The sequence below is a fragment of the Saccopteryx leptura genome, chromosome 11 (assembly GCF_036850995.1).
Source record: "Saccopteryx leptura isolate mSacLep1 chromosome 11, mSacLep1_pri_phased_curated, whole genome shotgun sequence".
In the NCBI taxonomy this organism is placed as follows: Eukaryota; Metazoa; Chordata; class Mammalia; order Chiroptera; family Emballonuridae; genus Saccopteryx; species Saccopteryx leptura.
The window spans coordinates 50,999,207-51,011,566 of NC_089513.1; the positions used below are offsets into that span (position 1 = coordinate 50,999,207).

Genomic DNA, 12,360 nt, shown 5'->3' on the forward strand with positions numbered 1-12,360 from the left:
GCCTGTCATCTTTCTCTCCTTTTGTCTGTCTGTTGCTGTCTGTCTCTCTCTCTTGCTAAAAAAAAAAGAAAAAAGAAAAAACCCAATAGGCCTGCCTGACTAGTGGTGGTACAGTGGATAAAAAGTCAGTCTGGGATGCTGAGGTCCCTGGTTTGAGGCCCCGAGGTTGCCAGCTTGAGCGCAGCCTCACCAGTTTGAGTGTGGCGTCACTGGTTTGAGGGTGGGATCATCAAAATGATCCCATGGTCTTTGGCTTGAGCAAGGGGTCACTGGCTCAGCTGAAGCCCCCTGTCAAGGCACGCATGAGAATCCATTAATGAACAACTAAAATGAAGCAACTGTGAGTTGATGCTTCAGATGCTCTCTCTTTCTTGTCTCTTTCTCTCTTATAAAAAAAAAGACACAGGCCCTGGCTGGTTGGCTCAGCGGTAGAGCGTCGGCCTGGCGTGCAGGAGTCCCGGGTTTGATTCCCGGCCAGGGCACACAGGAGAAGCGCCCATCTGCTTCTCCACCCCTCCCCCTCTCCTTCCTCTCTGTCTCTCTCTTCCCCTCCCGCAGCCAAGGCTCCATTGGAGCAAAGATGGCCCGGGCGCTGGGGGATGGCTCTGTGGCCTCTGCCTCAGGCGCTAGAATGGCTCTGGATGCAGCAGAGCGATGCCCCAGAGGGGCAGAACATCGCCCCCAGGTGGGCATGCCGGGTGGATCTCGGTCGGGTGCATGCAGGAGTCTGTCTGACTGCTTCCCGTTTCCAGCTTCGGAAAAATGAAAAAAAAAAAAAAAAAAAAAGACACAATAAATGAGTACATAAATAAATGGAAGAATAAATTGATGTTTCTTCCTCTTTCTTTTTTTCTGTCTCTAAAGTCAATAAGTAAAAATAGAAAAAATACAGTAGATACTAAAAAGAAATAAACTCCTTTGCTGGGTGTTTATTGCCTATAGCTACCTTTAAAATGTATCTCCAGACCTGACCTGTGGTGGCGCAGTGGATAAAGCGTTGACCTGGAAATGCTGAGGTCGCCGGTTCGAAACCCTGGGCTTGCCTGGTCAAGGCACATATGGGAGTTGATGCTTCCAGCTCCTCCCCCCTGTCTCTCTCTCTCTGTCTCTTTCTTTCCCTCTCTCTCTCCTCTCTAAAATAAATAAATAAAATAAAAATTAAAAAAAATAAAAAAATAAAGTAGGGAAGTAACTTTAAAAAAAAATAAAAAAAATAAAATGTATCTCCATTCCCCCTCCATGCCTGGCCATTTCCCCCTTGGGCTCAGTGCTTCAGCACGTCTATTCCTGGAGGAGTCAGGTGGTTTTCATCCCTTGGTCCATGAGCTGAACTGGCTTCTTCACCCTTGTGAGATGTACCTGCTTTCTTCTTTGCCTTCTGGATGTCTTTCAAGGCCTAGACATCTTCCCTGGGGCATCTTTCTGATCCAACCAGGCAGAGTACCTAGGCTGACTTCTGTGGTCACATAGCTTTTTTTTTTTATATACTCTTACCATTGAATTTTTATTATATTAAAATATAATTATCTATTTACATAAATGTTGCCTTCTAGATAGCAGAACTGGGTCAGGTTTATCTTTCTATCCCCATGGCCTAGCATAGACATAATGTAGGCATTGAATAACCTTATCCATTTTCTTTTCTTAAATAGATTAATACCAATGAAGTAATAAAATGTTATGTTTGGAAATAGAGGCTTTTTATGCCTGCTGACATAGTCCTCGAGCAGCCTGAGTTCTTTCCTTTAGTGCAGTGGTCCCCAACCTTTTTTGGGCCACGGACTGGTTTAATGTCAGAAAATATTTTCACGGACCGGCCTTTAGGGTGGGACAGATAAATGTATCACGTGACCGAGACAAGCGTCAAGAGTGAGTCTTATAAAGATGTAACAGAGGGAATCTGGTCATTTTTTAAAAATAAAATATCGTTCAGACTTAAATATAAATAAAACGGAAATAATGTAAGTTATTTATTCTTTCTCTGTGGACCGGTACCAAATGGCCCATGGACTGGTACTGGTCCGTGGCCCGGGGGTTAGGGACCACTGCTTTAGTGGAAATGAATAGGCCATAAAGGTAAAGCCTTTTGAATGGGATTAGTGCCCCTATTAAAAGGGACCCCGAGAGCTCCCTTCCACCTCCCACCCTGTGAGGGCACAGCAAGAAGTCGGTAGTCTGCAACCCAGAAGAGGGTCTTCACCAGATATCAAATCTGCCCTTGATTCGATCCTGGTCTTCCAGCCTTCACAATTGTGAGAAATAAATTTCTATTGTTTAAGCCACCCAATGTATGGTAATTTGATATTGCAGCCCAAATGGACTAAGACAGGGTACTTGGGGCTTCATTCCATGTCATTTTATAAAAAACAGAATTTCATAAGCAACATAAGTGAATATCTCGGCCCTCAACACACATATAAAGTCAGATCAGAGCTTTGTAACAGAAAAGCAGACATGAAGCTGTGGGTATTTTGAATTTTGAAAATGGGAACAAAGATTGCACCAAGTTTTACTCAGTTTTTCTTTCCTATACTTGAGGATTTCTAGCAATTAGTGGGTCTGAGACCACCTTGGATATGACAACAGTCCTAAGTCCCCTGCTCTGATGGCTCAACAACCCATTACCAGGGAGAAATAAGACACTTAAAAAATATCTAAATAAAATAAAGTGACAAGAAGAAAAAAGGAAACTTTTGTTTATGAAATTGAAGTTGTTCATGGAGATGAGGTTTTACTGTTAATACTAATTTCACCTCTAGTGCTAACTGCAAACCTCAGGGTCCCCACCAAGAGGCCACTGAAAGTGGGCCATGGCTTGGAGAATCTTCTTGTCTAGTCTATTTTTTTTTTTTCATAGTGACTCATCTGTTCCCATTTTTAAAAACATGGGACTTTTCCAAAAAATCCAGACTTCATTCTCTCATATAGGCTTTGTAAAGAATTTGATGTCATTTGGGTATTTTGGAATCTCGCCTACCTACAAGGTATAATAAACAAAGCACCTTTGAGGCAAGTCTCATCATGGAACACACCCTGGTTATCAGTTACAGCGGGCCTGTCATCAGCCTTCGTTGCCTCATCTTGTCCCTTCAGACTTGCCGTCTCCCTGCCTGAATGCTCCCACTTCCCACGTGTCTGAACACATCTCTACACTGGATAGAGCTTCTGGCTGGGGCTGGGCTCTCCCCAGCGGAAAGAAATAGCTGCCTACAGAATATCAGAGCAGTGCTAGTCAGGCATGACTCAGCTCTTCCACTGACCTCTGTTCTCATTTCTCCTTGATTAGGCTGGTGCACTGGTCCTACTTGTAAAAATATGTCTCCCCCTACTTCCCCTGCACCCCCCTGCTTCAATTTCAAGAGAAAAAAATCCCTTTTAAGAGGAATATTTGGGCCCTGGCTGGGCAGCCCAGCTAGTTAGAGCATCATCACAATATGCCAAGGTTACAATCGGATCCCTGGTCAGGGCACATACAAGAATCAACCAAAGAATGCATAAATGGGTGGAGCAACAAATCCATGTTTTGCTCTCTCTTTCTCTCTAAAATCAATCAATAAAAAAGAATTTTTTTTTTTTTCCCCTTGAGCTGGAAACGGGGAGAGACAGTCAGACCGACTCCTGCATGCGCCCGACCAGGATCCAACCGGCACGCCCACCAGGGGTGATGCTCTGCCCACCAGGGGGCGATGCTCTGCCGTGACCAGAGCCACTCTAGTGCCTGGGGCAGAGGCCAAGGAGCCATCCCCAGAGCCCGGGCCATCTTTGCTCCAATGGAGCCTCTGCTGCGGGAGGGGAAGAGAGAGACAGAGAGGAAGGAGGGGGGGGGGTGGAGAAGCAAATGGGCGCTTCTCCTGTGTGCCCTAGCTGGGAATCGAACCCGGGTCCCCCGCACGCCAGGCCGACGCTCTACCACTGAGCCAACCGGCCAGGGCCAAAAAAGAATTTTTTAAAAAGAGAGATATTTTGGAGATTCTATTAAAAAATTCTTGCCGTGGGTGGTTTTCTCCTTACCACTGCCTTTACTATCTCCCTGTTTCCCCAATTCAGTGTCTGGATGTTTCTTTCTTACCCTAGTTTTCTCCGAGTTTGGAATTATCGATCTAAAATTAGAGTCCAGAATTCTTCACTGTTACTGATAAAGCTTTGCAGTTATTTCTTTCAAACTGTTTTTCTTTTTTGGTTCAGATATTTCTTTATTTCAAAATAATTAAAGCATCGATGTGCTTTCCATTTAAATGTCATTTTAAATCTTTTAGGTGTAGAGGGACAAGTCTTTTTAACCATACCGTTAATGCGATCAAGTTTCTGCTGAGTTTACAAGCTTACATGGAAGTATGAAATGCCAAAAGGGGCAACCCTGCTTCTGAAAAAGAGAAGGAACAGAAGTGCATGACAAAAATATCCAGTAGAAGGTAGCAAATGGAGCCTGTTGATGTTCTCTTATGACTCTGACAATTGGTTTTTTCTTCTTCTTCTTAAAGAGAACAGGAAAGGAAAATATAACCTTCCTAAAATATTTATGCTATTTTCAGACTTCTAGGATAATCCAGAAAAGAGTCATTTTTGAAGAAATAAAAATAGGCTTCATTTCTAGCAATGGATGCCCTCCACTGATTTGCATGTTCCTTCACATCATAAGCTGTGTGAAGATGCCTTGAGTTGATTCCACAGATGGAGAATAGCAAGTACAGGAATTAGCTACATCTTTACAAGGACTACTATCTGAGGTTTAATTTTGAATCAAGAGATACTGCCTGACACACATTTTGCTGAGCATGCTTGTCAAAAATCTCACATTACAGATGCACCAAGAATGCATGCATTGAGCACATACGCACACCCCGTCCAACAACTGCACAGTAGGCGGCCCCTGCACATACATGTTCTAACACAGTTACAACAAAGCATGCTCCCAAGCCCTCAAGCTTCTACAGCCCTCAGCCAATCAGTTGCCAAAAAAGATGCTCAAGCAGCAGTTGAAGTGGGCCTGACCTCTGGTACCCATGGCCGCTCCAGAGAACTTCCTGTGAGTCTCAGGGACTCAGAGGAGGTGATGAGGAGGCTGTCAGAAAAGCCCCAGGCAGTCAGTCTTCTTCCTGCCCTCATTTATTCTCACTCTCATCTTTCTCTGGAGACCATAAACCTGCTTTGGGGGTTCAGGTAGGCCGTGCTACCCAGTAGTAACAGTAGTTACTAGCAAAAGGACGAACAGGATAGTTCTAGCAGAACAACGGCCTTTATGTTATCTAATGTTCTCTTGGCTTTCTAAAAAAAAATTATTTTGTTGTTTCATCCTTTTGTTGCAAGTGGAATACTGTGCTTAAGCCAAACAGGCAACGTAAAGCTCTGACTTCAAAGCTAGGTCTTGATAAAACATCAAACAGCCCAGCATGGACCAACTGTTATCTGCACTTCTACAGATAATTAACTGGAACTCAGCATCCACTTGCCATGGGAGCTTCTGTAGACAAGGTCTTTCTCATGGGCCTGCTTGCTTCTGTTGTGATTTATCCTATGTTTTGTTAGGTAGAGAGAGGTCTGGCTAGCCTCTGAATAAAATCTCATGCTACCAAGCACGAGGCACATGAATTCCTGCTTAGCCTCGCAGGGGCTCAAAGGCTGTGCCCTCATTTGCTCCTGGAACACACAGCATCTCTTCCCTCTCCATCTGGAAACACCATTGGCACCTGTGCCTTCTCCTGGGGTCTGTTCCTTACTTTAGAGGAGTAGCAAACTTTCTTCCAGTCAAGTCAGAAATGTTGCCTAATTTTAAACTTTGTTTTGAAAAATGTGATGGTACTAAATCTACAGAAGGCACAGATTCTCCCGTGATGGACGTGCCAACCCCATGGGTACATTACTGGGCCTTTCTCTCATCTTCTAAGCCTCACACCCCAGCCCTCCCAATCCCTTTATTTGAGTCAGGCGGATGGTCTCACCACTCCAATCCCCCTTGCGTTTTTCCATTCCCCACTTCCATGCATTGCCCATTCATCAAGCCACATCTCCCTTTACATGGGAAGACTCACCTTAAACCCCACCACCTCTTCCAAGGAGCCTCCCTTGATTAAGCGGGGATGAAGAAACCTCCGAAGCATGACTGACAAACTCCCAATAAATGAGAACACACACACATCCCAAAACAAACACAGAAACTCACAAAGAGAGAAAATTACACATTCTCTACTTTCGGATTGTATGCTCTTATGAGGGGAAGGGAATTATCTTTATGCTAATAACCAATTAATTATTTCAAGGAAGGAAGTATCTTTTATTATTTTAATGTTTTAGGGGGTTACTCATCAAAAACACTGCTATGTCCTCTCTTCCCCAGTGATTCCCTTCTTTCTTTAAATCCCTCTTCCTTTTCATCTCAGCTTCTCGAATGCACAGATAAAGGGGACTAGCACTTGCCTGATACGGATGAGTGGAAGCTGGTCCTTGCAACACCTTCTGGGTGGTGAATTACACTATTGGGGAAGAGCCTGCTTTGGAGCCTTGCAAATGCCTTAGCCACTTAATGTTCTGATCAGGAAGCCTGGACTATTCCATGCCTATACTCTCCTGGACAAACACGTCTGCTATGTTAGCATAAGAGACCAAAGCACTCGAGAGAAGGCCCTGCTCAAAGCATGGGGTAAGGCTCCTGACAAGACTCAATGTCCAGCCTCAGATAAGGCCTTTGGAGAGCAAGGGGATCTCTCCAGAGCGCTGGACCTGAGGCAATCACATCAGAAAACAGGAACAGACATGTTTGCTGCTAAGTGCTGCCCTCTCGGGTCAGCGTTAACGCCACTTGTGGAGGGCGGAGAGACTTGTGGCAGAAAACGACCAGAATGAGGAGAAACACAGATGAAATGGTGAGAGCTGGTACTTAGAACATGGCATCAAACACCACTGCCACAGAAGCTTTCTAGCTACAAAGCCACGCTGTGCAACCTATAAGCAAAACATTACTGATTTTGTGGTTGTAAAACGTACCTTCAACAGCAGAACTCAGTTTTATGACACCTTGAATAAAAACAAAAAGCGGCAGTTATATAATGTACCCAAATGACCTTTTCCAGTCTTCTCATAGCAGATACATGCTTCAAATCTGGATTTTCTTTTTTCTTTTTGCTGGCATTTTGACAATTGAACTACACGAACATCAACGTCAAGATCGAAGTAATTTTCATTTCTTTTTTTTTTTTTTTTTTTTAATTTTCATTTCTTGATTAGACGTCATGGGTGTCCACTAAATGGATCCGACATATTTATAGATGAAACAAAGGCCAAGTCTGTCTGCCTATTTCTGTGTATAAATCATGCTGGATAATGGATTAATAAAACTCCACACAACAGGACACCAGTGTCTAGTACTTCCTGTTTATTACCGTGTGTGGGGATCATTTGATCCATATTGGAATAGGGTTTCCGTTGAAATACGTAACAGGTGGTTAAAAATCATGGTGTGATCTGGCAACTTCCTTCTTTGGGATGATTGGGCCACAGGCTGTGTCCTGGTCTCACGTGTGCAGCACTCCTGCTCCCTGAAGATCAGAGTGTAAGGGCTGTCTGAGCCTGCCACACTGTTCATGAAGCAAGTGGACATTCTCCTTGCCTGTATATTCCTGTGCCGTGTGTGTGTGTGTGTGTGTATGTGAATTTAAAGGTGAGAATACTAAACTAAGATAAGTTAGACCTGCTTCAATGATTTGATTTTAAAAGTACTTTTTTGGTAAGTCATAGTTTTAAATAAATAATATTCCCCAAACTCTCTGTGTTAGCCATGATAACTTTAGGCTGAGAAAAAATGTCTATAGTTGTATTTGTCTGACATTCTGGTTGTCTCTGAAGCTGGAAGGGTTTCAAGTTAAAAATGGAAACTAAACTGGTAAGCCACACTGGCATCATCAGCACGAACACAGTCTGATTTTAACAGGTTATGTTCATGACAAGACAAACTTTCTCTCTACAACAACTTTCCAAAAAGTCTATTTTCAAGTCACCTGTTGAGTTTCATGTTTCCGGCAGAACTAGTGGTGTCTGCTCATTTGTTTAACAAGGAACTCGCAAGGGGGAAAGCTATGTACATATAAATATATATAGGTATGTGTGTTTGTTATACATTTTGCTAATATGTATGATGTATAGCACACAACCAACAAGTAATAATAGACTATACAGTATTCTTTATTGCAAGTTCTATTGTAGCCAACTGATTCTGATTTTGTGAATTTTGGCCAGAATTTTGACTGTGTATCCACAGCCAGCAAATCAACCAAGATTTGAAATAATCATGTATTGAGTAGCATCCCAATCTATACTTTTCCCAATAAATTTATTACCATTATACCTTTCATGTGACCTACTGTTAAACTATTTTTCACTTTCATACAAGTTATCATAAATGAAAACTTTCAACTTCAAAACTGTGCAGATACTCCCACCATGACCTATTTCAAGCTATCAGTTTGGTGTCACTAAATGTGCACTTGGGTAGAGGTGGGCAGTAGCAACACCATTATGTAGTATTCACTATACAAGTACAGTAGATATAAACAACCTCAAGAGCATCGATAGTAAAATGTAGTCAAGTGATTAGGATATAAAGATTTTTAGGTATTTATTACCCTTCTTTTTAATATAATGTATTTAATTGTAAGTTTAAATAATTTAATTTGTAATAATGGTTGTGTTTAATAACGGACCCACAAGCTGGTATGAACCTGGGCTAGCATAGCATCATCATAACTGACGTTTCTTTCCACTCAGGCCCAGAAAGAAAATCTTCATCTTCAAAATACTTTCTGAGGTAGTCATAAAAAGGGTTATAATTTAACTGAGTAATCTGATTCTGAGTAAGCTTAGCATTTAGTAATTTCAAAACCTCTTAAACCTGTCACACACAAAAAGATACTATACATAGGTCACCTTGGAAATAACAGTCATTGACAATCAACTAAGAACACAACCTAAATGAACTTGGCATTCTTTTGGTCAGGCAGTGATGCCAGGAGGTATGAGTCATTGGCTTATTAAACAATGATCCTGTCTTTTTTAAACTGTAGAGTCTTTATACAGGAAACCAGGCCAGAATATTGATCTTTTTCAACCATATTTATTTTTATGTTTAACCATGGTGTCAGCAACAGTTGTTCAAATGAAAGGACAAACAATGCACTCTAATCAGTATGTAGAAATAGGTTCTCTGCAAGTAAAGCCAGAAAATCCAAACAAATTCTTATGGAAGATGTGGGTGGTGGTGGACCAGAGCCCAGTAGTGTTACTTATTGAATAAAGAGAAAAAAGGAAGTTAAAAAACAAATAAAAGTCTGACTTTAAAACTCTAACTATAAAGATTATTTTAATCAAAACTATAGCGACTCATTAGCTACATATGGACTGTTCCTATTTTTTTAAACCTCAAATCAAACTTTTCTTTATAGTAGGATAGGTCTTAATATTGCAAGGAACTGTTTTAGTGAAAATCTAGAATTAGCTAAATCTACTTGGATAGCTAATATTAACATTATACAAAAAATTATAGAATGAAGGTAAATATATCTTTTATCTTAACATAGGAATATTTTAAAAAGTTTGAAGATTTAAGCAATGATTGATGATGCTGAAGTTACAAGTAACACTGCTGATTTCTAAGACACACAACAGACATTATCCAGTGACTGGCTGACATTGATTGACATTGCCTGAAATTCAGGGTAAGACATAGCACATACATATATGTATATATACACAGTGATTCTTCCCTCCCAGACCCATATTTAATTCTTTGTAGTCTGCAGAAATGTTTGAAAAATAAAATAGAAAAAAAAAGACAGAGAAAAGAAAAAGAAAACCAACTGTTCTTCCTTCAACTCGATATTTTTAGTGTAGTAAAATTCCTAATCTTGCAGGTGGTTTATGTGGACCATGTCCACTGTCTTCCTGCAAGTCAGAGCCAGTCACTAACCAGATACGCTTTCTGCAGCAGTTCACCCATTCCAAAATTACTTCACCCTCTTTCCTACTGCTTTCACTTAATGATGAACTTCAATTGATCTAAAACAATTCTCAGGAGAAAGAGTCAGGTTAAAATAATTCATGCTAAATAAATCCTGAATGACCAGGGTTCACTAAAACCCTTCAATGACACCTCATTGTTGTTGAAATAGCAATCAAAATTGTAACCTTTGTCATCAAGGCCCTATGTGATAGGTCCCTGCTCATTTTCCTGTTTCTTCTACTTCATCTTTAGCTACTTCTCTCTTCTCCCTGAGTTTTGCCATGCTCATGATTTCTGCTCCCGACTAGTGCACTAGCTGCTGCTTCTGGCTGGAATGCTCTCCCCTAACCTTCCCGATCTTCCTACAGCTAGCTCTCTTCATTCAGATTTTACTTCAAATATCACTTCCACTTTTTAATTACTGTATTTAGACCAGCCCCAAGAATAGCTCTCTAGACCATCTTTCTCTTTTATTATATTTTTTCAAAGCATTCATTATTACTTAGAATTATCTCATTGATTTGTCATTTGGTTCCTTGTTCATATCCATCTTCCTCATTAGAATGAAGCAGAATGAGGGCTTGTTCTGCCTTGCCTGCTGATGCAACTATGACTAAAACAGCACCTGGCATGGAGTAAATACTCAATAAATACTATTGGATGAATTAGGAATCACTACCAAGTGTTTCTAGGTGTCCTAAAAGAGGATTTGATCTATCCCAGCAAATATATTTCAAACACGTTATATTAACTGTGGATATTGTTGAGCAGAGTCCTCAGATTTCATTATAATGATCATTGCTTGTTTCTACTCAGAGGATGGTCTTCATAGAGGTGAACATTGACTTTGTGTGGGGTAAATATGCATAAGTGACAGTAGATAATTAAGTTTCAGGATTATTATGTTAAAAAGTTGATAAACATACTTCTAAGACACTAAGATAAACTAAGAAGTATGTTTATCAACTAGTTGGAAAAAAGATAATGCTATAAATGGACTTCTTATATATATGCGGCTTAAGTGTCTGTTTGTCACCGATAGCTTATTGGTTGCTTGCGTAACTGTACTAGCCAATGGGGTGAAGTTGCCACAGCATTCAAATAGTCCCGCCTTCTGGCATGCCACCTCACAAATTGAGGTTAAAGATTGGAGCAATTACTATGCTGTTAAGAAATCTTAACACCAGAAGGGGTCTTTGCAATGGTACAAGACTAGAGGTTCTCCAATTGAAAATTAATGTCATAATAGCTAAGTCTTTGACTGGCTCCTCTAAAGGTGAAATACATGTCATTCCAAGAATTGATTTGGCTCCATCTCAAACAGGGTTGCCGTTTCAACTGAGACGTAGACAATTTCCTGTAAAACTTGCCTTTGCTATGACCATCAATAAGTCTCAGGGCCAAATGCTTAAGCATGTTGGCATTTTTTTTACCTGAGCCTGCATTTGGACACGGTCAACTTTATGTTGCCTGTTCAAGAGTTCGTGAAAGAACGGACATAAAATTAAAAATAATTGATGGTCCTCTGCAAGGCGAGCTTAAAAATGATGGAAAGATCTACACAAGAAATGTTGTGTACAAAGAGATCTTTGACATGTGAATTAACATTTTATTATTTAAATCACCTTTATTTATTGAGCTAGTGGTGGCTCTTAAGAAATGTACCACCAGTAGTTTCCTTCATTGCACTCTACTTTAAGCAATTAAGCAAGTAGAAGGGGGAAACCCCATGGGGCAGTAAGCAAAGGGGCGTCCTCGCCGCCTGCCCTGGGTAATTCAGTTTGAATTAGCAGACACCTTTGTACAAATCATTTTAATTACAATTTATAATATCTAGAACAGCGGTCATTTCGTATGACCGCTGGGCTTTCTATTGAATAGTTAAGAAATATTAGCTAACTGATTTTATATCCAACTATCTCTAGAATCTGCAATTCTCACCACTACTATCATCACCCTAGGCCAAATTATCATAGCAATGTTTTATGAATCTGTATGATAAGATAAGAATAGAGAAAGAAGAACTAAGAAAGAGCCATTCAGTCTTTAATATCCTTCTTCAAGTGCATTCTCATACTGCAGCTGGAGTGATCTTTTCAAAAGGCAAGTCCAATTATATGCTATCCCTCACTCTTTTAAAAGTCTTAAATGACTTTGTATTATTCTTCAGATAAAGATCAAAAGGTTTAACATGACTTGCAAAGCTCTTCATGATGTCACCCTTGACTGAATAAAAATGGCTGCAAATTCCTCCTTACACCTTCCACAGAGAGATGGGGGCTATATACCTTCTTCTTGAATCTAGGTAAGCTCTTTGATTGCTTTGACCATTAAAATACAGAGGAAACGATGTTCTCCCAGTGTCTGTGCCC

The 12,360-nt window shown here is 40.7% G+C and overlaps 1 protein-coding gene across 8 annotated transcripts in view; it reads right to left on the bottom strand.

The window, feature by feature from the left end:
• The window catches only part of DLGAP1 (DLG associated protein 1), a 978,693-nt gene that overhangs the window by 116,070 nt on the left and 850,263 nt on the right, over positions 1–12,360 (bottom strand). For 4 of the 8 annotated variants that reach the window (XM_066353620.1, XM_066353618.1, XM_066353623.1 and 1 more), the window contains one exon: positions 6,982–7,011. The exons of the other annotated variants lie outside the window; for them this stretch is intronic. In XM_066353620.1, coding sequence (XP_066209717.1) covers positions 6,982–7,011 — 30 coding nt within the window. The remainder of the gene's footprint in view (positions 1–6,981; positions 7,012–12,360) is intronic. 8 annotated transcript variants of the gene reach the window in all.